Source organism: Doryrhamphus excisus, linkage group LG17 (assembly GCF_037039965.1).
Source record: "Doryrhamphus excisus strain RoL-2023G ecotype Guam linkage group LG17, RoL_Dexc_Guam_v1.1, whole genome shotgun sequence".
NCBI classification, from domain to species: domain Eukaryota; kingdom Metazoa; phylum Chordata; class Actinopteri; order Syngnathiformes; family Syngnathidae; genus Doryrhamphus; species Doryrhamphus excisus.
Genome location: NC_136373.1, coordinates 12,406,177 through 12,432,878, shown reverse-complemented (window position 1 = coordinate 12,432,878; position 26,702 = coordinate 12,406,177). Strand labels below are relative to the sequence as shown.

At 39.7% G+C, this 26,702-nt stretch overlaps 2 protein-coding genes across 4 annotated transcripts in view; one reads left to right on the top strand and one right to left on the bottom strand.

Moving 5' to 3' along the window:
* The first annotated feature begins 1,498 nt into the window (after positions 1 to 1,498).
* On the top strand, positions 1,499 to 16,385 carry cep85 (centrosomal protein 85). Of its 2 annotated transcripts, none has more exons than XM_058083629.2 (14): positions 1,499 to 1,642; positions 3,048 to 3,104; positions 3,206 to 3,340; positions 6,791 to 7,551; positions 8,699 to 8,826; positions 8,978 to 9,095; positions 9,190 to 9,375; positions 10,388 to 10,540; positions 10,615 to 10,769; positions 10,854 to 10,971; positions 13,327 to 13,377; positions 13,454 to 13,561; positions 13,640 to 13,883; positions 15,068 to 16,385. In XM_058083629.2, the coding sequence occupies exons 2-14, from the start codon at positions 3,065 to 3,067 to the stop codon at positions 15,229 to 15,231; spliced, it is 2,361 nt and encodes a 786-aa protein (XP_057939612.2). In that variant the 5' UTR covers positions 1,499 to 1,642; positions 3,048 to 3,064; the 3' UTR covers positions 15,232 to 16,385. The 2 variants fall into 2 exon arrangements, with proteins under 2 accessions (XP_057939612.2, XP_078653932.1); XM_078797806.1 differs by lacking the exon at positions 1,499 to 1,642 and adding an exon at positions 1,896 to 1,979.
* A 2,358-nt stretch (positions 16,386 to 18,743) lies between these two features.
* mrs2 (magnesium transporter MRS2) overlaps positions 18,744 to 26,702 on the bottom strand; it is a 16,191-nt gene continuing 8,232 nt past the window's right edge. Inside the window, exons 7-12 of one of the 2 annotated variants that reach the window (XM_078797690.1) lie at positions 26,025 to 26,141; positions 24,587 to 24,656; positions 22,667 to 22,749; positions 21,856 to 21,973; positions 21,678 to 21,791; positions 18,744 to 19,458 (exon numbers count right to left, since the gene is read on the bottom strand). In XM_078797690.1, coding sequence (XP_078653816.1) covers positions 19,414 to 19,458; positions 21,678 to 21,791; positions 21,856 to 21,973; positions 22,667 to 22,749; positions 24,587 to 24,656; positions 26,025 to 26,141 — 547 coding nt within the window. In that variant the 3' untranslated portion in view covers positions 18,744 to 19,413. The remainder of the gene's footprint in view (positions 19,459 to 21,677; positions 21,792 to 21,855; positions 21,974 to 22,666; positions 22,750 to 24,586; positions 24,657 to 26,024; positions 26,142 to 26,702) is intronic. The other variant, XM_078797691.1, reaches the window with a different exon arrangement.

The following is a 26,702-nucleotide window of genomic DNA, read 5'->3' as shown; positions in this document are numbered from 1 at the left end:
AATAATAATCCGTTTTTATGATACGTTTGGGGGGCCCTGGAAATTGCAGCATCTACTGCTTCATGTAGGCAGGCATACAATTTCTCTGCCAACACATTAAATGTCATATTTCACCAACGACCAGTCCAGGGTGTGCCCCTCTTCTCACTCAAAGTCAGCTGGGATAGGCTCCAGCATACCTGCGACCCTAGTCAGGATAAGCAGCATAAAAAAAGAATGGATTGAAGGATATTTCACCAAAACTCTTACCACAGGAATTTAAAACGTTGTAGCCAAAACCTGTTTTTTAACGTAATTATAATAAATCTAAAGTATGCAATAACATTTGTATACAATGCAATAACATTTTGGCCAGATTGCATGACCTATGTTCCATACTCAGGTATAGTAGGTGGCAGTATGAACCTTTGAAGTAGTCCAATAATGGTTCAAATCCATCATTCAGGTCACAATTTACATTCATATTTTAAAGCTACGAATTGTCGTAGGTTGATGCAAGTGATGTAGTTCTTATTTTGAGCGTTCTTAGTATGAGCGTTCATGTCGGGAGTAGTACCTACCTTTAACCCCCAGGGGGTATTACCGCCTCAGTGAGCCAATTTATGGTACATTCTCTTCCGGGCTTCATTGAGACAGGAGCAAGAGAAGGCGACACATAAAAAACACATACATGTACATATAAAAAAAAATAATAAATATATATATAAAAATATATATATAAAAAGTGATATATATATATAAATATATACATATATATTTTTATAAATATACAAATATATATATTTATAAATATATATATATTTATATATGTATAAAAGCGGGGATAAGCGGTCGTAAACTAATGACTTAATTAATGTTTTTTGCATGTAAAATATGAAAATGTATTTTATAATAATTTTAATATAATATTATATAATAATTATTTATATTTAATATATATTTTTAATATGTTTAAATGTCTGCAACGCATTTATTATTTTTTTTAAATATAATTCATATTTTTATTATTATTCATTTTTTTAATTATTTCCTAAAGTTGATGTTTTGGAATTGATTAATAATAAAAACCAAAAACAGTACCTCCCGCTACCCTAGTGAGGATAAGCGTAGAAAATGAAATTAAATGTATATTCTTGATTGTTTCAAATTCATCGAGGCCACAATTCATTCGTTGCCAGAATGCAGTTTCTTTTCTTTTTACTTATCAACGTCTCTGTAAGTCTCTTTAATCGTCTTAACATAATAATTCCATTAAACAATTTAAAACCGTGCTTTAGGTTTTATGTCCAATTGTAGGAGGTTTGTTCGATTTGAAGTTTTGCAGCACTATTGTCTCAACGGATAACGTTACTGTATTATTGATTGACATACTTTTGAGCATATATGGAATATTTGTGACTGCACACATAATTAGTAAAATATGTATTAAACATGAAGTATGTGGGGGGAATAATCCAAACAGGGCAGGCTTTTAGGTAAATATGCAGAACAGATGCTGCTCAACGGGCGATGCTGTGACTTTAAACAAGCGCCCACGTTGCCTCGTCTGCTTTGTCTGCCATCAGAGAGCGTTCAGTTGCGAGTGCGGATGCTTCCGATTCGGCTGAGATTTCGAATTTACCCCATCGATGAGCAGCGACAGGTAACGATTCGTTATCATGTTTGACAGCGGCGCAAGTGAACATGTGGGCGAATATGCCAGGAAAGCCATTGTTTTAGCGTTCAGTGTTGATAAACAAGAGTAGGCGCTAAACGAGAACATTGGGTTAGCTGCTAGCTGTAGCTTGTTAGCTATAGCATGTTGGACGGAAGCAGGTTGGTCATGGATTAAAGAGATTAACGTGTTAACGGTGCAGGGCATCATCATATTCCACATTAATGGGAGACAGAATGACTCATTGTCGTATCGACGTTACTTGTGCTTAGATTCCTGTATTTATTCAGCCAGGACTCTTCTTAGGAAGTCAATTTTGACACAGGTAACGCGGGCTAGCCTTTTAATCGTTTTTGTTCGAGTGAGGCATACATTTTCTTTATGAATTAACTACATGGAAAGGAGTAAAGCAGATTAGATTAGTGTAAATAACACTGACTGCGTCTGTCCATTAAGGGGGGGGGGGGTATTAATATTTGTTCACCCTGAAGTCCTTTGGGGTCATATATGTTTGGAAAAGATATTATGTAATGGTACAGAGTGTTCATGTTGTTATTTTGGTTGATGAGGTTATTGGGTCATGTTGAGACACAGCAGCTGGATAGTACACTTGACAGTAAAGAAGTTGTTGTTTTTTTCTAAAATTCAATCTTGATTACAAATTTCTGCTAAATATAATTATATAAATATTATGTGAAGTACGGCAACAGCAAACAGAAACAACCAAAAACACTTAAATCGCATTAAATGGATAAAACGGAAAATGCTGCAAATTAAAAATACTGCAATCACATCAAGGTTGCAGGATTGAGACCAAATGCAAACGGACGTGCTGCCAATGCAAAAACACACGTACTTTACTTAACAAGAGGGAATTGGTGTTACCAGGGGAGCCAACGGTTGTCTGTCTTTAACGACACAAGAAGAAAGTCGGCTGATGTTTGAAGACAGAAGGAAAAGGTAGATTTTCATTATTTCTTTGTTGAACACTTAGCTGTAATATGTTGCAGTATTTTAAAACAACTGATTTAGCATTAGAACAAGTGTTTAACAAAGACATTAAAAAACTTACCTTTTCCATTCCTTCTGCTATAAACATATAACCCCCCCAAAAAGACCCAGGTCTGATTCCCCTGGTAGCCTGGCCAAGTTATGTTTTGTTCCATGAACTTGCAGCATTTCTCTCATGCTGTTGTTTTGTGTGTTTTGTTTTGTTTTTTTTTTGGCATTTGCAGCGTTGTGATTGCATCTTCCTGTTGTATTTGTACTTGTGCGTTTTTGAATTTGGATCATTATTAAGACATTACTACACATTTGCCCCTATTTGCCAACATATTTCCTATTTCTTCCACATTCCTTTCTCCTTTTTGTAACCTTTCCTCTCATGTTTCAGGGCATGTTGTGTATGGAATGACAACCTCCCAGAGATACGCTGAATCCAAACCAGCTGGTAGGCTTGACACTGTTACATTCTCCTTTCACGTTTTCCCATTAAGCATGTTGTTGACGTTCACTTCTGTTGCCATTGTTCCATTTACAAATGTAAACTAGCCCGGTTTGCTGACATGGAATGGCTGGTGACACAACCTGTGTCGGAGAAGTTTCGGAGTAGTTTTGGCTGCCGGCCTGGAACGTCTAACAGTGGGGACACTGGTCTTGGCACCCCGGCATCGGACAGCACAGAAGGTGACTTTAACTTGTTCTTTCTTCAATGAATGTGTATTTTTTGCAGTTCTTTGATGCAGTATCAATAGACCGTTGTCACAGTGACCTTGAATTAAAAAGTTTGGACAGTGGACAAAAGAAGAAAACACTGCTGAGTGCTAGGAGTGGTTGTTGTAGAAATGTTCTGTTAAATCCGTAGCAGTGTTTGGTGTCACTGACATACCCTATAACCACGGAAAAAGCCCTCAAGTTCTTGTTTTGGACTGCACAGATGGGGTCCCAGGTCTCCATGACGACAGCTTTGCTTGCATTAGCCTTAAGGGCTATGACAGCAATGTCTTATCTTTTTATGTTCTTTTCAGTGTTCAAGTTTTAGTATGGAAACAACACTTTTTTTATTATTAATCCATAACCTGGTTAGCACACCAGTCTGCAGGCTTCTGTTAACATTCTTCAGTTTTTTTTTCTATTACCTTAGCAAATACGGGTAGAGGAAGTGGTTTGACTTCACTGTGAAAAAGCTTTATTTCCTGTTTTGTGATGCTTGTCATGCTAATGCTGTCACTAGCCATTATACTTTAAGTTACAAGTTATTTATGTGAGCATGTGCTGGGTAAAATTGTGCGTAACGTGTCATCACACGTTTCCTTTTTGTCATCACTGCTACATACTGAGCTGAAGTCTGACGAGAGTGATGGATGATACTAGAGTTTTTAAGTACTTTGGTGCGTTCCTGACGACACTTCACAAACACGAGATCAGAACAGCTTGCTGACACCCTCAACTTTAGCGATTGGTACAGATTCTTTCAAGCAAACAGGTTACAAGGGCTGACAGCTGTGAGCAAGCCAAGCTAACTGACTAACTCTTGAAGTTCAAAGGGCTTGCCTAGCAACAATGCCAAACGCAAGCCAAATGATACCGGGCACAAAATCAGAAACGGGGCCAGTCCTGCTGTTTGATGAGGAGGATGGTGCCTCGAATGTAAAACCAGTTCCAGAATTCCAAGATCTTCTCGAGAGCAATAATTTCACGTTATTTCACTCCTTGAAGTGGCAGATGGCAGAGCGACAAGAGCAAACTTCAAAATTCATAAACCTTAAGGAGGAAAATAGAGCACTGTGCAAGGATACCAAGTCACTACGGGATGATGTCAAGGTACTACAAAAGAGTTAAATGTGGCTATTGACATCGCTAACAAAGGATGAGACTTGAAGAAGCAGGGAAAGATACAAAGCACTTGGAGCACCAAGAAATGTATTAGTAATTAATGCAGGGGTCTCAAACACGCAGCCTGCGGGCCAAATGTGGCCGCTTGATATGAAACTTTAATGTTAGTGTGGCCTGCGCAAGTTTGATATGGATGCTGTATGGTATCATGTACCCAGAAAAAATTATTAAGTTTGATTAATGTTCATGTTAAAGGTTAAATAACTGTTAATAGTTATCCTCCCTATCCGTGTGGAAGTGGTAAGTTTTGGGGTATTTAAGTTTAAAGGAAATAACTTGAAGGCTACCGTTTAGGTCGCTAGCTCTCTAGTTAGCGAGTTAGCATGTGTCTCAAGACCCTGCAGTTGCGCAATATGTTGTAAATAAAAAAAGTATAAATGTGACTATAGTCGTGTTTTGTCATGTCTACAGGGCTCTAATAATGCTTTGTTCATTTTAATCTGAAAAAAATAATTTGTCTACCCACCAACTATATGTGGTTTCTTAAGTTTTTATTATTTGCCGTTTTATTATTATTATTACATTTATTTATTACTGATTGATTTTCTTTATTCTTGATTTGTTTATTTATTTTTCATCTTATTTTGTGTAGAAAAATAAAAAGTAAGATATTTCAGAACAGTGGAATGTTTTATCAGAGCTTTTATTGTAGAAAATTGGAACCAAGGCGAAGTTTTTTAAATTTTTTTGTTTTTAATAAATGCATTTTTTTTTTTTTTTTTGGAAAACCTGATGCGGCCCAGTCTCACCCAGACCTGAGCTCCAGTGGCCCCCAAGTAAATTGAGTTTGAGACCCCTGAATTAATGTGAAATGGAGAGGAGGTAGGATTAAATAAGCTCTGCTTCTTCCTACCTTTGTATGCATGTTCAAAATAAAACCCACTACCCATGTTTAACTTTGGACTCCACTTCTGAACCTCATAAAACAACATTCTTTGGGTGAGTGAAGTTTAGTTAAAGCAAACATCTCACACATTTTGGGTTTACCACAGTATGTGGATGTGGGTGTCAGCTGTAATATCTGTATTCCCTTTCTTGCACATCTCTATTTGGTTATGTCACAATGCTTGAACATGATGTTACTCTTAGCGCCGCCACTTAAAGTGACACTAAAGCCCAGCAACATGACAATTAAGTCCAAATTTAGCCTTGGTAAAGACCTGTTGCGAACGAAACGGCGCGTTGCAGGATTCGAATGGAAATACAACTCTAGAAAACCCTAGAAAGTGTGTACTTTTTGCAGTATTTTCAACTGCAGCCGCATTGACTTTGCTATAAGTGTGTTCTTTACAGTTCCAGGTGACTATAATGTTATATAATTTGCAAAGGAAGGAATGCCTGCTGAGTAGTTTCAACTTGTTCTAGCCAGTCTTGACTCAGGACCCCTTGAGGCCTATTTTGCATTCATCGTTGAAAGCCTTTCATTTTGCAGTCTTTTTGTCATGGTTATACTTCTACAGTGATATTGAATATTGTCTGGTTGGTGGAAGCTGTGGTTTAAACAAGTCAACAACAACAACAACACTTCAAATGTGGATGCGCATGTGATGTGAGGGGTGGAGGAAAGGTGCTTAAATAAGCGTCACCCGCAGATCACTCTGTAACTTGAGAGGTGGGCTATAAATACCCTTAACCTTTTCCTGTGTGTGCCTAGTTGGATGTATTTGCTCAGTGTTCGGTACTGGCTGCTGGGACTCTTGGTCAGGACCATACTCTTTTTGTACACAAGGCCTATCCCGCTGTGTCGCTGTCAGCTTGGCTTCTCGGAGTGATTCACTGTTGCTGAGAAATGCATGTCTCGGACTTCGGTTTGGATTTAAAGTGTCCTGCTGCTCAGCCGGGCTCAGCATTAAAATGCAAGGGGGACTAATGGGCTTGTGGCTTTGGGAAGACTGTCTGGTTTCAAGACTTGAACAGGTATCTGTTTTGTAATATCATGTCGCAATCATTTGGAGTTACGTAATAAGATCGACATTTTTGGGTGTGGACATGAGTAATTTGAGGGTGTTCCTCGATCTTGCATGTGACCACAGCATCGCCATGCAAGCCTCATCAAAGCTACCACGTTTAATAGTGACACCTTTTGTTTACTTGAGCTGGAGGGTGGATTATTCGACAACAAAGTAGGCCACCCACAGACCCTGCAGTGTTCCGTGTTGCGCTGATATTCCTCTGTACATCTGTATATGGAACAGTGAGATAATGTGTTGCTAATTTTACCCTTTTGTAATTGGGTTGCAGATTTCTGCAGTTCCAGGAGCAGCCCCGCTTTCCAACCCATTCGCAGTCAGATCCCTATACCGACAGCACATGTCATGCCATCCACGGCCGGAGCCTCGGCCTCAAAGCCCCAGGCAAATGTCCAGGAGGACTCTCTGTCTTCTGTGGAGGCTAACAGGTCTTCCTCGATCTCTCGGACCTCGAGTGGCTCCACCTCCAAATCGTCCTCTCTTTCCAAGTCGGCGTCATCTCCCAATCTGGATGCTCAGACCGCAATGGGAAGCAACCCAGCTGGGCTGAAGCCAGACTGCTTGAGCCGGTATCGAAGCCTCGTCAATGGGCTGGATCACTCGCTTTTCCCCACAGATCAAAAATTTGACACGCCCGCCGTGGAACCTACCCTCAATCAGTCGGTCCTGTTGGGGGGCTTAACCCCTGATGTCAGACTTCGATTACAGACCACAGGGATTAGAGACAACCCAGACTGTATGTCGTCGGAGGCTTACAGAGGAGGTATGGATCACAGCTATAAAGTTCTTCCTGAGGCCAGGCCTGCCGTTCCCATCCCCGGTGACCCATCCATTCCGAGGCCTGGTGGTGCTGGAACCACTGGTGTTTATGCAAGCCCACTGAGCCTGCAGACGCAGGCTCTCTTGAGGGAGCACACGGGAACCAAAGCTTACGATCCGTTACGCCAGGACAGATGTGGTGAACTACCAAGCTGGCAGCAACATCATAAGCAGCAGATGGAGAGTTTACGTCTGCACGTAGAACAAATGCAGGTATGTTTTCATTCTATGGTGCAACCTGCTGGTCTTTCAAAAGCAGTGTTGTTCTTGTTCTTGTTGTTGTTGTGGTTGTTATTCCTGTGAGCAACACGAGGAAAATGAATCCAGTGGGACACACTTGCTTTTGGAACAGAAAAGTGGGACAGAAATTGGGTTCCTGACAGAGATGGTCATTGGAAAACTAATGTTGAGCTAGACCATACAAAGCCTGGAGGCATACAGACACATTGGCCTACTTTGAAGCTGGAGGTATTATCCCTAGAATTAGATTTATATCGGATGGCTTGACTTTCTTTGAATGAATACATTTTAGATAGAAATGTCTAATTTGGAATTCCATTGTTTCCCTATGTTTTGTTTTTGTTTAGTGCTCTAAATGAGTTCCTCTGTAAATGTTGTGGGTGGCCATCCCCAGTTTGTACAGGACCCACATTTATCATTAATTGGATAGTAGGATTCCTTATTTAGATATTAAATATTTTAATATAGTTAGAACATAGAAAACCTGTTTCCAACTTTCTCACTACAGGTTTTAACATTAGAGCTCCCTAGACATGAAATAACATCCCTATAATCAATATATAATATAAATATAAACCATTTAAGACTCAATGCTCGTATGTGTTGCTGTAAACAGGAAGGAAGTGATGTCGGGGGTTCAGTTTCTGCCTGGTGTGGGTTACAGCTGCAGCAGTAGTTTGTGTTTTTTTTTTTAATTGGTGATTTTTATTATGGATTCTTGTGGCAGATAATTCAGGCCTGCCATAAATGCTCGTTGTTGAGGTGCTTCTGTCTCACCGAACATTACGGTAGCATTACTGACCCCTTGTGACCAATGTAGATTACTGCATTTAACATCTTTGAATTCGTCTTCCGAATGCCTTATATTTGTATTTTAGTTTTTTTTTTTTAAATCCATGTCCATGCTTGAAAATGCTTAATTTAGGCAAACATGCATTTATATATGCATATTCCTTGATTAACAATAGGCCGCAGCCAACCATAAAAATGGCAAGGATTTATTCATTTATTTTGAAAAAATCATGATACAGTGAAGCCTCAAAATTTTAAATGCTATTTGGTGAGGGCCGACTAGTTATGTATGATGATGTCAAGTCTTTTCATTGTCTCTCGGTTCCAGATGAGTGCTGGAGTGGGCCCATACCCGTCTTTGTATCCAGCAGCCATGCACACAGATCCTGGCAAGTTGGACGCTCTAATAAAAGCCAATGAAGGTCTGCTAAAGGAGAAGGAGCTTATAATAGAGCGGCAAGTGTTCCCACTCGTCTTTTTAGCTGTCCTAAGTTGTAGCTGCCTGTTCTTTGTTTAGAGATAAATACAATTGTGTAAAGAAGGTGCAGTTGGAGTTGAATAATTGTTGACTGTTGTTCATGTGTGCTTGATTTTGTTGTTTGTGCAGACAAAAGCAGCATATGACTCAGCTGGAGCAGCGTTTGAGGGAAAGCGAGCTGCAAGTCCATGGAGCCTTCCTGGGCCGAGGCGCTCCCTTTGGGGATATGTGTTTGATACGCTTGCAGGTTAGTAGTGTGCAAACCGTACTGCAAAACCCCGTGTTCTCACATGCTGCACTTCTGTAAGAACCTCGCAGCCACTCACATGACAATGTTACAGGAAGCGCAGCGAGAGAACACGTTCCTGAGGGCACAGTTTGCAGAGCGTACAGACTGCGCCGCCCTTGAAAAGGCGGAGGCCGAACGTAGGCTGGGCGCAGTGGAAGCTGAGACGAGGCGGCTGACTGACAGCCTGAAAGAAACGTGTGAGAGGCACACAGAAGAGATGAAGAAACAGGAAGAGAGGGTGTGTGTGCTTGCACTTTTTAACTTCCCTAATATGTTTTGCAAGGTTCTACCATATCTTACTTACTATTATGTGGAAATATGGGCTAATAACTATAAAAGCAATCTTCACTCGCTAAATGTACTGCAAAAAAGGTCAGTAAGGATAATTCATAATGCCGCCTACAGAGAACATACTAACTCCTTATTTCTAAAATCACTAATACTTAAACTTGCTGATATAGTTCATCTTCAAACAGCTAAAATAATGCATAAGGCTAAAAATAACCAATTAGCTAAAAATGTCATCCAATACTTCTCTACAAGAGAGGAGAAATATGATCTCAGGGAAGAAGTACATTTGAAACACTTCTATGCTAGGACTACGTTAAAAAGCCATAGCATTTCAGTATGTGGAATCAAACTATGGAATGGATTGAGTAAGACCCTCAAACAATGCACAACGATGAGCCAATTCAAGAAACAATACAAGCAGTTGATGTTTGCTAAATACAAGGATGAAGAGTCTTGAACCAGTCATGATGTGCTATACATATCACTATATTGACACTTACTATGGTACCCATTATGTCATTGGATGCTCATATCACCTCCTACTCCTACAAAAAAAACCCAAAAAACCTTAAACTATATTAGGAAAGCAGGAAGTGAACAAATGTAACAGTTACTGATTGTAAAAGTACCAGATGGAGGGGTAGGATTTAATAAGCTTTGCTTCTTCCTACTCCTTTTGGACATGTGGAACTGTGAACTGATTATGGGATGCACTCAATTGTAATCTGATGCATGTTCAAATGAAATAAACCCATTACCATTACCATAAGGTTGTAAAAGGCGAGGGGTTATGGAAAAAAGATGTGCAGTTACAAATTGATACTTATCAATTGAGACTTTTTCTGTTTAAAGAAAGATCTCAAAATCCTCAAAATGTATAGATAAAATGTCACCAAGAAGTAGGTCACATCTTTGACATCATTGAATGATCCTGCCAACATCTTCCACTTAATGTGCAGATCCGGAGTAGAGACAAGCATATCAACAACTTGAAGAAGAAGTGTCAGAAGGAGATGGAGCTCAAGCGAGAGAACCAGCAGCGTATTGAGACTCTGGAGCGCTACCTTGCCGACCTGCCCACCATGGAGGACTACCAGAGCCAGAACAAGGAGGTGAGCGTAGTTGTGGCTTTAACTGGGGGAGGGAAAAAAAAAACATTGAATCCCGATCTTGTTTGTGCCTTTAGCTTCAGGACGCTGAGCAACAAGCAGCTCAGCTCCAAGAGAAAGTAAAAGAACTGGAGGCCTCTTTAGACGCGACACGCTTCCAACTACGGGAGAAGGATGCCCAGCTGGAGGAGCAGAAGCGAAGGGAGAGAGACCTGCTGACCACTATTACAGAGTACGCACGCAAGCACAAATACATCCAGTACCTATCGCTTAATCATTACTGTCCTCACCTCTATGCACCATGCATCTTCCTCAGGATGCAACAGCGGGTGCAACAGGGCCTTGAAGATGGAGCCCGACTTCCCTCGCTGGACATGGAGAAACTCAGAGGAGAGAACATCACTTTAAGAGAGGAGCAGCAGCGACTCAAAAAGGTGTGCTGGATTGTCATAGCAAACATTTCCATGGAAAACAACTTTACACGCTTGACTAGTGCAGTTAAATAAACCAATATGTCTATTTTAAGAACTTTATTTAGTGCATACACTTATGTACCATTTATGGAGAAGCAACAAAAGCATTCTTAACTAAAGATCAACCGATATATTGGGCCGATATATTTGCGGTCTTTACTTGAATCGGCATAGGCCGATACGTATGATTTACAGACAGGCATCCGCCAGGCAGCTTTGTGTTGCCGGAGGAGCCTGCAACACATGCTGTCGCGGTACCCCTCCCCCACTGCAAGCGTACGACCAGAAAAAGCCGCGAGATTGGCCGTCAGTATGAATACTTCCTAAATATCTCACTACCACATTGAGAAAAAGTTATCTGAGATTATGAGAAAAAAAGTTGTAAATTAAAAACAAAACAACCTCATAATATGACAATAAAGTTATACATTTACAAGAAAAAAAAACTCCTAAAAAAAAACTCCTAAATTCATTCATTTATACGGCTTTTTCCTCATGAGGGTCGTGGGGGTGCTGGAGCCTATCCCAGCTGTCTTGGGGAGGGAGGAGGGGTACACCCTGGACTTGTCGCCAGCCAATCACAGGGCACATATAGACAAACAAGTCGCCAATTAACCTAGCATGTTTTTGGAATGTGGGAGGAAACCGGAGTACCCGGAGAAAACCCACGCATGCACGGGGAGAACATGCAAACTCCACACAGAGATGGCTGAGGGTGGAATTGAACTCGGGTCTCCTAGCTGTGATGTCTGCGCGCTAACCGCTCGACCCCCGTGCAGCCTGCTTTCAACTTTGAATTAGCCTCTAACAGTTAAACTTAGTTGAAATATTGCCACCTGCTTTGAAATAGGACTTTCAGTAGTTTTAGTAATTGTTTTTAATTCTGTAAAGCACTTTGTGTTGCATGTCTTTGCAGGAAAAGTGCTCTACAAATAAAGTTGATTTGATTTGAAACATGAACACCAAGTGCATGCAATAATATACGTGCTTGAAAATATAGTTTAGTTTGTGGTGTAAAACCAGGAATGCTGCTGAATGCTTCATCTTTAAAAGTGCCTACCGTTGGAATTAGGGAGCTGTTGATGTAGTTGGAGGCTAATATGTACAGCTGTTACCAACACTGCTTTAATGGCAACCTTGGCAATTCAGTCCCATGGTGTTTGGAGGACTTTCATTCAGCCAACGCCGGGCTGAGCTTAAATGCGTGTTGTGTTATGTGTGTGCGCTCTCTCCGAGCACTCCGAGCAGCCGTGTCTGCTTATGAGAGGTCTTTAGCGTGTACAACATGAACTTTAATGATGAGGAAAATATTTTATATCTCGTACTAAATTGTGTCAGTGTGATATGTGTGTGTTGAGGCGGAGGAGCAGCCATCACATCGATGCTGGATAAACTTCAACTACGACAGAAATGTTTTGCACATGGTTGAATATTTATTCGTTTTAAAGTTGATAATGCCGTTTAAATGTGTGTTTAAGAAAGCTGAATCCGACTGTGTTTACATTACAACAAATATTTGTTTAAACTTGAGTCCTGTAATATTTGTTATCATTGTCATTTTTTTAATGGAAATAGAGGAAGCAAAAGCAGTATCGGCCACAAATATCGGCTCAAGCAAAATCGGCCATCGGCTAAGGATGATGGGAAAAAATCGGTATCGGCCCGAAAAAAAACACATCAGTTGATCCCTATTCTTCACCACTTTTGCCAGTTTTTGCCATTAACCAAATATCAATAATAATAATAATAATACATTTTATTTGTATAGCGCTTTTCAAAATACTCAAAGACACTTTACAGAAGAATGGAGTTGAATAAAGTAAGTAAACCGAAAAGAAGACACACCAAAATACAACATTAATTCGTTAATACAGTTAAAACATGAGTAAAAGCGGGGCGGGGCACAGCAGTCAGATATAAAAAGTTAGACATTTAAAAACCGATTTAAAGAGGTGGGTTTTTAGTTGTTTTTTGAAGGTGGGAAGGTCACGGCAAGCACGGATGACCACTTGGGGGGCAATGGAGGACTAGCACATAGTTTGTAGACGTGGATTGGACATACGTAGAATGTTGGTTTCTTGTCTCTTTCACACCACTGACATGTTTCATTGAAAATTAATTCCAAGTTAATTAATTCCAACACCATCCAGTCTCATCCAAGCCGGAATTGCTCATCAAGTTTGCAGAAAACCTACTAATTGGCTTTATTTACTCTACAATGTCATAAACAGTGTTGAGTGACTCTTAGCGGGGTTGCATAGCTACTGCTAGAATTGCTAAGTCGGGTCTGTTAATAAAATGCTACTTTATCTGCAGGTTATTGAGAAGCAGCACATGATGATGGAGCAGCTCAGCTCTCAGATCCAGGTAACTCATCAAATCATCGTGCTTGCTGGAGCCTATCCCAGCTATCTCTTAACCCTTTATGTATATTCTTCTGCAGGCTTTGGAGGTGCAGATGTCCGAGGAAGAGAACACTTCCCAGGCTCTGAGAGAGGACGTGTTGGCCAAAGAGCAAAACATGTCTGAGCTCCACGTAGCCATGAAAGAGGTTTCGATAGTTGCATATCAATAAATCTATTCATGGTTTTTCCATCCTATAACATCTGCTCTCCACCACTTCTTCCAGCTCTCTGCCCAAAACCAGGAACTTTTGGAGCAGAATCTGACCCTGCAGGAGCAGATGAGCGAGTCAGAATCAAGGACCGCCAGTCAGGCGTCCTTCACGCTGCAGCCAGCTGGTGCCCGTCTGACGCAGAGGCTCCACAAGGAGATCGCTACCTGCCTCAGTGACCTGCGCTCCTTGTGCAGCATTTTGACCCAAAGGGCTCAGGGAAAAGACCCCAACCTCTCACTGCTGCTTGGCCTCACAAGTAAGCTTCATTTAATCATGTATAATACCAACCAAAAAGCTCTAAAAAATCTTTTGAGGGGGAAGAATGTCCTATATTGGGGTGAATGCAGTGGCTTAACTGGGATACAAGTTTAATGTAATGGTAATGGTTTTATTTCATTCGAACATGCATCAGATTACAATTGAGTGCATCCCATAATCAGTTCACAGTTCCACATGTCCAAAAGGAGTAGGAAGAAGCAAAGCTTATTAAATCCTACCCCTCCATCTGGTACTTTTACAATCAGTAACTGTTACATTTGGTCACTTCCTGCTTTCCTAATATAGTTGAAGTTTTTTTTTTTTTTTTTTGTCACGTACCAAAGTACGAGGTGATATGACCATCCAATGACATAATGGGTACCATAGTAAGTGTCAATATAGTGATATGTATAGCACATCATGACTGGTTCAAGACTCTTCATCCTTGTATTTAGCAAACATCAACTGCTTGTATTGTTTCTTGAATTGGCTCATTGTTGTGCATTGTTTGAGGGTCTTACTCAATCCATTCCATAGTTTGATTCCACATACTGAAATGCTATGGCTTTTTAACGTAGTCCTAGCATAGAAGTGTTTTAACTTGTGTAAAACTACTTATATACTACTACTAAATGTCAGTAAACCGATAAACCTTAACCTATTAGCACACAATATTTTTCTCTCTTTACCATTTCTGGCATTCATTCATTTTCTATCGCTTATCCTCATGAGGGTCGCGGGGGTGCTGGAGCCTATCCCAGCTGTCTTCGGGTGAGAGGCGGGGTACACCCTGAACTGGTCGCCAGCCAATCACAGGGCACATATAGACAAACAACCATTCACACTCACATTCATACCTATGGACAATTTGGAGTCGCTAATTAACCTAGCATGTTTTTGGAATGTGGGAGGAAACCGGAGTACCCGGAGAAAACCCACGCATGCACGGGGAGAACATGCAAACTCCACACAGAGATGGCCGAATGTGGAATTGAACCCTGGTCTCCTAGCTGTGAGGCCTGCGCGCTAACCACTTGAACTCCGTGCAGCCCAGTGAATGAATGAAACTTCCATATATTTTTACACACAATTGTGGTGAACTTGTGGAGTGTAGGTACTAACTAGATCAGTAGGTCAGTACTTCCAATAGAATATTAAATGTGTCCCCTTTTGTCTTCCCAGCACCCATACCAGTGTCGGAGCAGGACGAGGACTGGATGAATCCAGATGTTCTCCACAAGAAGCTGCTTGAAGCGCAGCAGCTGCGTGGCGACGTGGAAGAGTTACGGACCGTGATACTGGACCGCTACGCCCAAGACATGGGTGACACCTGCATCACCCAATAACCTCCATCGCACCTCAGGAGCATCTCTGACATAAATCAGGATGTGAAGCAAAGGAAAGCCCTCATCATTTGGTGTGTGTGTGTTTGTGTGTGTGTGTGTGTGTGTGTGTCTTCCTACACAACCGTCCAAGGGCTAACGCAAAAATAACTTACCTCTAATACTTGATCCTTGAATATTTTTTATTTTTTTTTTACGTGATAGACGATCATTTACCAAACATGTCTTAAACTTGTGTGTGAAAGTCCCCGAAATCTTAATTTATTCAACTATAGATTTCCCTCTTTTGCGGGGGGAAATGATTGACAAAGCGGTTGACAATCAACTGAACATACTGTTATACGTGTTGCCATAGCGATGTTAGCACCGTGCCATGATTTTAGAATGGCGACGTGTGGAACATCTGCTATGCTGTAAGGAGGTAGAAGACTTGGAAGCAAAACCAGCACTCTTGACACCATCAGGCCTTCAAACCTACCAAAGAAAGCCGGTCCTGATGATAAAAGTCCAAATGTTAGCGAGTGCACCCCCCTTCAATTCCCAGCCGGACCTTTCCTGTAGACCTGCTTGTCCCTCAACACACCACCATGGTGCCTTCCAGTCCTGTTCTTTCACTTTTAGACCAATCAAAGCTAGCTCTTCCAGTATGACATTTAGTCCATAGTCCATACATTCCCTGTCTCTGAATGTAGCATGTAGCGTGTTCAATGCTAGTGCGGCGTTCAATAAGATGTTAGTTCCATGTTTATCTTTAAGGTTGACTCATTGGTAACGTATGACTGAGAAACAGTATTACGTGCAGTATTCATGTGCCCCGCCATAACAACATTAACAATGTGCTAAAGGTTCCATGAAGTGTTAGTTCAACTGTTCATCTTACTTCAGTCAATTCATGATCTTCCCGAATGAAATAAGCCATTTAAAGAATACTTGACATATTTGTTTTTTTACACAATTATGCAACAATAACCAGCATACAAGCCATTTCATGGGACCTTTTTGACCTGAACTAGCACAAAATGGATCTTTGGAAAAAGTCAGGTTCTGCATGCCTTAACATCTCATCTAATTTCCAAAAAGGGAGAAAATGTTTATATCTTCATATTTTTGTCCTTCTTTGTATTTCCAGATTTTAGAAATAAAGATGTTCAATTGTATTTTTTTCAGCTTGAGTTTTGTTGTTTGCTTTACTGGGTGCCACCTTTTTACAGTTTTTTCTCGATTGTTTACACACAATTTGTGATGCCTGAGACACACAATGACCACAACATATAAACCAATGCACCAACTCCATGAAACTATAAGCACAATTCCTGCTTTACACTAGAATAGAGTGTGTCTGTGTCAGTTAAAAAAAAAAAGTGTCAGCAAGACGCGAGTGTGCGATGCTGGTGCATCGCAGTCGTGCTTTTGTGATATTCCATCTCAATTTTGCATAAGTCACAAACCACCGCATCATTACCGTTTGCCATGAAGTATTCCCATACTTTGGATACTCTGTTGCAAGATCTTTTCTTCTGGCCGGACTCAGTGAAACTTGTTGCCGCGGCCGCCGCCATGTTTTGATTCTGAATAGTGGTGTGGCGTTGGTGAACGAACGGGTCCAAAGAACTAGTTCTTTTTTGCTTTCAGTCCGCCGGCCGTTTTGTTCATAACCGACACAGCACTAGTTGGTGAGCTGTTGAGTCGGAACGAACGTGAACATGACGTGAACGGACTGACTCGACACGACTGACCAGACTGCAGATCTACAACACACTTTTTTGAAAACACTACACACAATTCTCAGAGTTTTGGCACAATTTTCATGAAGTAAACTTGCCACTCAAAACAGTCAAATGAATTTTCCTATTATTCACACTGACTCGTCACATGGGTAAACACCTGTCACATTTTTTTACAATTAGCAGTCAAACAATGAGGGGGGCTGGGCAAAGGGTCAGAAATCCACAAACACACAATCCCCTTCTCCAAGCTATGGAAGATGCATGTAGAGAGATTCCAGCGGATGCTTTCCATGGCTGGATTCGCCATGCTAAGCGATATTTCCCCCGCTGCTTGGCCAGAGAAAACCTTGCATGTGATGTAGATGAGGTGCTGTGGCCTGACCCAAACAGAGGATATGATGCAGCATAGTCTTTTGCTTTGTTATTGATTGATTTTTTTGTTTATGATTATTATTATTTCTTTAACTGAAGCTGTATACATTTAGATGCAGACCACTGTATGTGGAACTTTGTGTTGTAGATTGTTTTTTGAAACTAAATATTTCTATGTAGGCGGCACGGTGGTCTAGTGGGTAGCGCGCAGACCTCACAGCTAGGAGACCAGGGTTCAATTCCACCCTCAGCCATCTCTGTGTGGAGTTTGCATGTTCTCCCCGTGCATGCGTGGGTTTTCTCCGGGTACTCCAGTTTCCTCCCACATTCCAAAAACATGCTAGGTTAATTGGCCACTCCAAATTGTCCATAGGTATGAATGTGAGTGTGAATGGTTGTTTGTCTATTTGTGCCCTGTGATTGGCTGGCGACCAGTCCAGGGTGTACCCCGCCTCACGCCTGAAGACAGCTGGGATAGGCTCCAGCACCCCCCGCGACCCGAGAGGAAAAGCAGTAGAAAATGAATGAATTAATGAATATTTCTGTGTAATTTTGTGTTCTGAGTCCAAAAAATACCAAAAAACAATTCTAAAATATTTAGCAAGAAGTGTCACACTGAACACAAAAAGGCCCGAGTCATGATGAATATGATGTAATCCCAGTGTTTTACACTGAGCACATCAGTGTTCAAATGGTTCATATAAATGTTTGTTCATCTAGTGGTTTGTGTGCGTCATTTGGAGACAAAACATTCAGAAGAATGAAGACTGTATTGATGTAAAGTTTCATTTTGCAGGAGAATTGAGGGGTAGAGTTCTTAAAATATGAGGCATCCTTTCAGAAATTGTGTTTAAACAATTGAGAAAAACTGTAACTCAGCAAATACTGTTAAAGATATATTATCTTTTCAGCTGTTTAGTCAGGTCCATGTTGTTGCTGTAGCCATGTTTTGGGTGTGGAGGATCAGGAAATCATCTACACCCAAACATAAAAACACCAACTTTCCAACTGTTTTGTCAGGTTTACCCAGCTGTGGAATTTGTTGTTTCAGGTCATTGCTACAGCCGCTTTATGGGATAGTTGGACAATTTGACTTTGGCTTTCTGATCGGACCCAAACATGACCGAAAATTCAAATTTTACAATGTTGTTGATTTGACTTGTTTTTTTTTGTTATGCTGTTCCTGTCGCAAAATAATTTTGGACAAGCCGTTTTCAGATGCTAGGTCCAAACATGTCAATTTTTGGGAGAAGCCTTCTGTATGCACACCGATGGACCCTGCACGAAAAAGGCATTTTTCTCTCCCAAACCAGGGCTTTCAGGGTGCTGCCATGATAAACGTCCTGGTAGCCTCACACTGACATTACGAGACAATGTAATGAGGGATCTATTTTCTCTACTGAAGGAAAAGCTGCCTTGTGCATTAGAATCCACATTTTTATTAGGCCGCAACCTTCATTACACATGTGCAAACCAGAAAAACGTCCAGGATAGTATTGTTAGGAAAGTACGCATAAACATGGTAAACGTTTTCCTGTATTCCTGTAATAACCGACACAAACCACTCCCATAAATACATGATCGGACCGAAACTAAGCCAACTAAACGTAACAAGCTTATTTGTCACAAGGGGAAAGATGGTTATTTTTACTTTTAGAGATACAGGAAAAACATGTTGCATGAAAAACAAAAAAAAAACCTTGCAGCTTTAACATAAATATGTCATAAACGACCCTTTGGATTTAAAAATGCTAAGGAATCAAATTGGATACAAATAATCATGAATAGTACCTGGATCTGAAATGATTTTAGTCTTCCTGTCTTGCCGTATGATGTCATCAGGAAGTGACTTCACACGTCCGTACTGTTCATATCTGGAGATATTTTGTCATGGATCCACTCCTCAATAACCAGTGATGACCGCACGACGCCGCTGCCGCTGTTGGGTTACACACCGAATGTGTGCGTGCGGACATTCAATGGAGACAAGTCGATTGTTCGGGTGTGAGCAGACATGTTTTGAGAAGTGATGGAGGATGCGGGCGGTCATTCTACCAACCTTCAGAGCTGTCCCAGGTTGGTGACATCATCTGTCTGACACTTTTAGGTTTCTTTTCCAAACTGGTGGAATCTGTAACACAAACCAGGAAAATGACACTTAGGATAGATCTGATCCGTCCTCACGGTATACATAGTGTGTATTTAAGGATATAGTACATATTTAAAAGTACTAAATGAAGTTTGAGGGGTAGTTCACTCCTGGTTGAGAAGCAGAATGCTGTCCCAGGTCAATACAGACAGGAGAACAAGCTTTTTGGTAGAGACAGTAGCCACGTTTACATGAGGAGTTTTTCTCTTTCCGAATGGAATCTTTCCGAATGACCTTTCTCCTCTTTAAATGTTACTCATTATTTTGTTTGCTTGGTTGTCGGTAGCCACAGGAAAAAAATATTGTTGTTTTTGGGGGGGGGGACTGTCTACATTGGTGGCACTACTGAATTTAATTTAGTTGTAAATTCAGTGAAATGTGACACAGTACAAGCTAAGTGTCTGATTATAAATATAAGTGGGAATGATATTTTAATAGTGATCATTCTACTGTCTTGTCATCTCTGCTGGAATCTCTGATTGACTGATATGAGAAATGTAAGAATATTACCTTAATACCTTTGTAACTATAAATTGTTAGAGGTACCGAGGCTAACATGCATAAATATAGAGGTAGTTATCATTATTATTAACATTAATTATTATTAATTATTACTTTACAAAAAATAGTAATAATGGACAGCAAGACATCATTGCTTCAAAAATTGGTTTGAGTACAGACCTAAAACCTTGCTTCCTAATGCACAAGACTAGACACACACAAACTAATAAACACGTCTAAAAACCTCAGGTAGGGTTTAACAAGAGGAAACTGATGTTTGGGTTGGACACCTGTCCAGACATAGTCTCAACTTCTTGTTTTTTAATGCATAAGATTAGACACATGCAATCCAGAAAATAAGTAAATGTCGCAAAAAAGTGGGCTAATAAATTGACACACAAAGACTGCGGATTTCAGAAAATAACAGATGAAATGATTCAGCACTCTACAAGAAGCAATGAAGTCTGGAAAATTAAATAATTAAAAATGAAAAAATCACAAAATGTTTAACTATAATGATGAAAATGGTAATATTAATGATGATTATAATGATGGTAATAATGATAAAGATTATAACAATAATGATAATAATAATAATAATATTACAATGATAATAATAACAGGGGAAACAAGACAGTGGCATGAACACATGATTATATATTGCAAAAAGGGGTAGGCATTTATAAGCTTTTGCTTCAGCCTACTCCTTTTGGGCTTGTTATCAGATAGTTGAATACAAATGTAAATAATGGAAAGTTATATTTTGATTGATGTAAGAAATGCACTGTAATGATTCATATATTTGCCCAAATAAAGGAAAAAAAAAAGGTATACATGGAAAGGAATATTCCAATGGCGTGTCTACATGCGCCGCTATAATCAACCAGAATAGTCAATGGGGCATGCGCAGTAAAGCGTAAACACCAACATCACGTGATACCGACTTCCTCCAGTTTTTCTTTCACTTGTTGGAATAACTCCGTATTCCCAGTTTTTCCTTCGTCCAGTCTTGAAATTTAGTTTGAATCAAAAACAAACTTTCCGCAGCAGTCCAGTGCCGATTGCTGGCCTTTTTTTTTTTTTTTAAATCGAAGAATGTCTGGAGCATTCGCTGAAAGAACGCACCCGGGAACAGGAAAAGATAAAGTTCAATCTTGCTAATATTTTATAATTAAGCTCGGCACATGTTTTATATAGATATGTATTTTCTTTTTTAATAAAACTGGACTTGTGAATGGCGTATAGAAGGGTTTAGATCCTGTTCCACAGATGGCGCTATGCACACGAAAGCTGCTTGCCAACCGCCAATAAACAACAGAAGAAGAAGAACGCAGTCTGACAACTTTCCGTTTGAGCGGGTACAAGATACCTCAATCGGATTGGGGAAAGGAATATTCCACCCCTGTGAATCCCATTATATATTCATTCGGATTGGCACTTTTCTTTCGGAATGAGGTGTATACAAAGGTTACATTCTTTCCGTTTGAGCAAATAACCCAAATGGAATTGGAATATTTGGGTCCATGTATACGTGGCTAGTGACTATTTGGTCGTGGTTTAGTCTGGTAATAATACTGATTCAGTTACATGAAGTACATTATGTGTATTCAACAAGCCTGAATACCACAGATGCATGATACAGAAAAACAGTATTGTTTCGAACCATCGTATATGGGGGTGATGGAGTGGGAGTTTATTACCGGTGGGAGTAACGAAGGCTCCAGGTGTCTTCCCAGGAAGGACAGCAGTCGCCTCCATATCAAGCCGCTGCCCAGGAACATGAATCCCGTAACCAGCCAGAAAACACGAGGGTCCTGGAAATGTAAACACAATCGGGTAACACGCCATCCAAGAGGCGGAAACAGGAGACCGTCTCACCTCTTCGAAGGATGACTCCAGGTTCATTCCGAAGGCCACCCCGATGAGACCAAATAAAGAGAGTGAGAAGGTTCCCATGGTCAGTTGCAGGTTCAAACGCATCATCACATTTCGATGGCTGGAACAGAAAGGAGCATTTCTTTCATTTTCTGAATAACTGATAAGAATTTCTTATTTTTCCATTTGGAGAATAGATGCTGTAATATTTCTATGAATTATTCTTTCATTTATTTATTAATTTTATTTTTTTCTTTATTTCGAACATGACAAACATCCAAAGCACCACAAACCAACCAAAATCAATACAAATAAAAATACCTGTGTATATATAAACGTACACATCCTATATTTCCACTTCCACTTCCTTGTATTTTAATTAATTTTAATGAATTTTATTTTATTTTATTAATTAATTTTAATTAATATTAATGTAATTTAATTAAATTCCTTCCTCTTCCACTCCCTACATAGTGTCATGCATTAAAAAGCCAGGGTGTATAGTGGGCCTGTTGAGAGTGGGCTGCAGCCCCAGTCAGCAAACCCTCACCCGACTGCCCTATCTACTTAACTTGAGTTAGTCAGTGATGTGTTGCATAAAAAGACGGGACTGAGTCTGTTGAGATGGATAGACCCCACCCTTCCAGTCCCAGACCCATGTCTTGCCTACGCTAGTTCCCTTATTTAGTGTAAGTGGGGATAGCAATGACAGTGGTTACAAGCAGTAATTAACTTGTCAACAAAACAAAATCCAATCACTAACCAAGCCTACTAAAATGCATGTAAGCATGTATTACAATACAGTACACTGTACCTGTCCAGATTGATAAAGATGACGCTCTCGGAGTCATCTATCAGGCCTTTCAGCTCCCTGGCCTTGTTCCCCAGCTCCTCAGCCTGCATGGGCCAGTATGACAACATGGGCACCAGGGTACAAACCCTCATCATTGACTTAAACACTTCAAAACGTTATTATTATCAGTGGTTCCCCTACATATGTACATACATTCATTTACTCCTTATTTCTCAAATTACAAATACTTAAACTTGCTAAAATAATGCACAAGGCTAAAAATAACCAATTAGCTAAAAATGTCATCCAATACTTTTCTACAAGAGAGGAGAAATATGATCTCAGGGAAGAAGTACATTTGAAACACTTCTATGCTAGGACTACGTTAAAAAGCCATAGCATTTCAGTATGTGGAATCAAACTATGGAATGGATTGAGTAAGACCCTCAAACAATGCACAACGATGAGCCAATTCAAGAAACAATACAAGCAGTTGATGTTTGCTAAATACAAGGATGAAGAGTCTTGAACCAGTCATGATGTGCTATACATATCACTATATTGACACTTACTATGGTACCCATTATGTCATTGGATGGTCACCTCGTACTTTGGCATGTGACAAAAAATATAAATAAATATAAATATTATACATAAATATAAATAAAAAAATGATAAAATAAAATAAATAAAATAAAAACCTTAAACTATATTAGGAAAGTAGGAAGTGAACAAATGTAACAGTTACTGATTGTAAACCCAACCCTATGTATCATCTTGTCTCATGTCACCCCTAGTATCAAATATACATCATGCGCCGTTTCATCAACAATTTCTTTAAAAAAAAAACCAAAACCTTAAACTATATTAGGAAAGCAGGAAGTGAACAAATGTAACAGTTACTGATTGTAAAAGTACCAGATGGAGGGGTAGGATTTAATAAGCTTTGCTTCTTCCTACTCCTTTTGGACATGTGGAACTGTGAACTGATTATGGGATGCACTCAATTGTAATCTGATGCATGTTCAAATGAAATAAAACCATAAAACCATTTATTTGTGGTGGCCCGCCATGAATACATTTAGACCACCACAAATAGATTTAGACATTATAATCAGACGTGTTATTTCAACTCCAGACAGGAGATGGCATTGTTACTCTGCGTCTTAACAGCCCTCTGATAGAGAATAAGACCAACGAGAGGGATCAGTGAGCATCCAGACCCTTCCAGATTGTCTTTTAAAAACAAAACAATCCAGTGACCTTTTCTCATCTTATAGGGCATTTTTAGAGTTGCGAACATCTACAAGGACTCAAAGGGGGCAACATCTTGCTAGCGAAATAAACACAAAAACACACACAAAAGCAATCAATTTGATGATGGTGTCAAATTAGATGTGTCCTGGTAAGTTCTGGTAAGTTGGACTGTTTCATTTCAGTGATATCATCTCCATTGTGACCCTTAGCCATCATTGACATTTAACTGATGCAGTCCTGTTTGTCACTGTTGTTGTTATGGGAATTGTTGTTGCTGCTGTTTTTGTCTCTCTCTCTCTCTCCCTACTGTCCCCCCCACCCCAGTTTCTCTTCTTTTTCTTGTCTGTGTTTCTTCTTGCTCCGGTTCGGCCGCTCCAAATTTGCATAACAAAAACATCAAATAACGACAAATAAAATGTCATAGTACAAGGAAGTTGTAGCTTACACCTGCTAAACAGAGCAAATCTGTTTAGCATGTAAGGGCATTTAGATCAACAATACCATCTGCCCTAATGGCTGGACGGGACCCAAAAAACAAAACAAAAAAACCCCAAAACAATTAGATCTGTCTTCGGGAACCACTGATAATAACTATATATATTTTTAGCACTGTAAACATCATAATCTTCCAAACATTTTGTTTTGGTTTTATTGTCACCAAGGCTTCAGACGGAGTACCCTTACCTGCATGTAATAATTGTCCAACAAAAGTTCCATCTCGTCTGCGTGGTCAATCCCCAAATTGCTCTCCTCACTAGAAAGATAAATGTTGACTCAAAAAAAATCAATGTAGTTTATTATGCAACAACAACTATAGCACTGTATTTGCTTGATGAACAACAGGTGTGCATCAATGGACCAAAATGTTATAATATGGAACCTTATGAAATATGACATGTCAAATGACTGTTCTAAATCTGCCAGCAGAGAAGTAGTGCTTTAAAAAGGACAAAACAGTCATTTGTTGCAATTTATATATGTTAGTGGTCGGTGCATTTCATAAAACTGTAACAATTATTTATAGTGGGACCATTCAGTTAAGGCCAAAATGATTCACTTTAAATCAGGGGTCTCAAACACGCGGCCCGTGGGCCAAATGTGGCCCGCAGGACACTAGTTTGAGGCCCCCGCCTTGATATGAAAGTTTAATGTTAGTGCGGCCCGCGTAAGTTTGATATGGATGCTGTATGGTATCATGTACCCAGAAAAAATTATTACGTTTGATTCATGTTCATGTTAAAGGTTAAATAACTGTTAATAGTTATCCTCCCTATCCGTGTGGAAGTGGTAAGTTTTTGGCTTTTTAAGTTTAAAGGAAATAACTTGAAGGCTACCGTTTAGGTCGCTAGCTCTCTAGTTTGCGAGTTAGCATGTGTCTCAAGACCCTGCAGTTGCGCAATATGTTGTAAATAAAAAAGTATAAATGTGACTATAGTCGTGTTTTGTCATGTCTACAGGGCTCTAATAATGCTTTGTTCATTTTAATCTGAAAAAAATAATTTGTCTACCCACCATCTATATGTGGTTTCTTAAGTTTTTCGAATTTTTGCCGTTTCATTATTCTTATTATATTTATTTATTTATTACTGATGGATTGATTTTCTTTATTCTTGATTTGTTTATTTATTTTTCATTTTATTTTGTGCAGAAAAATAAAAAGTAAGTTATTTGAGAACAGTGGAATGTTTTTATCAGATCATGTTTTTAATAAATGCGTTTTTTTGTGTTTTTTTTTTTGGAAAACCTGATGCGGCCCAGTCTCGCCCACACCCTAGCTCCAGTGGCCCCCAAGTAATATTAGTTAGAGACCCCTGCTTTAAATTGAGCGATAGAGATATTCATGTAAAAGATACTGGTAATTTATACCATATTTTCCGGACTATAAGTTGCATTTTTTTTCATAGGTTGGCTGTTCCTGTGATGAATAAATTACCCGCAAAAAATGTGACTTATACTCCAGTGTGACTTATGTATGTTTTTTTTCTACCTAATTATGCATTTTTGGCCTTGTGCGACTTATAGTCCAGAAAATACAGTATAGCATAATCTGAAGCATTCTAATCTAATGCATTGAGAAAGAAATGCCAAGCTGTGTGTGTGTGTGTGTGTTTGTGTGACATACAAAATTCTCGGGTCTGTCCACTTGGTGAGACACATTTCTTCAATGATTTCGTCCTCGTCCAAAATCTTCAACAAGGAGTCCTTAAACACCTTAATGTCTGTCTCTAATTCTGATAAACTGTAACAAGAGTTTTGACACACAGAAAGAAAGTAGGGGAGACCAATGAGAAAACAATTGTGTCCATCATCTAAATGGGAAATTCTGTAGTCAAGAGGATGACACATGATACTTGAACAGAAATACTTCGCCAATTAAGGGAAACCCCTGTGAAATGTGTGAATACTGAATAATGATGTGACAAAGGTGCATATACTATATATACACTACAGGTACATACGTATGTACGTATATACAGTACTAAACACTAACCTGAAGGTTAGTGTCAATAGTTTCATTTACTTTGATAATGGTAATGGTTTTATATCATTTGAACATGCATCAGATTACAATTGAATGCATCCCATAATCAGTTCACAGTTCCACATGTCCAAAAGGAGTAGGAAGAAGCAAAGCTTATTAAATCCTTCCCCTCCATCTGGTACTTTTACTATCAGTAACGGTTACATTTGTTCACTTCCTGCTTTCCTGATATAGTTGAAGTTTTGTTTTATACGAGGTGATATGAGCATCCAATGACATAATGGGTACCATAGTAAGTGTCAATATAGTGATATGTAT

Coding starts and splice junctions, on each gene's coding strand:
- cep85 (XM_058083629.2), top strand. CDS start 3,065: ATGACAACCTCCCAGAGATACGCTGAATCCAAACCAGCTG. Junction 3,341..6,790: donor GGCATCGGACAGCACAGAAG/GTGACTTTAACT, acceptor ATTGGGTTGCAG/ATTTCTGCAGTTCCAGGAGC. Junction 10,770..10,853: donor CTGCTGACCACTATTACAGA/GTACGCACGCAA, acceptor CATCTTCCTCAG/GATGCAACAGCGGGTGCAAC.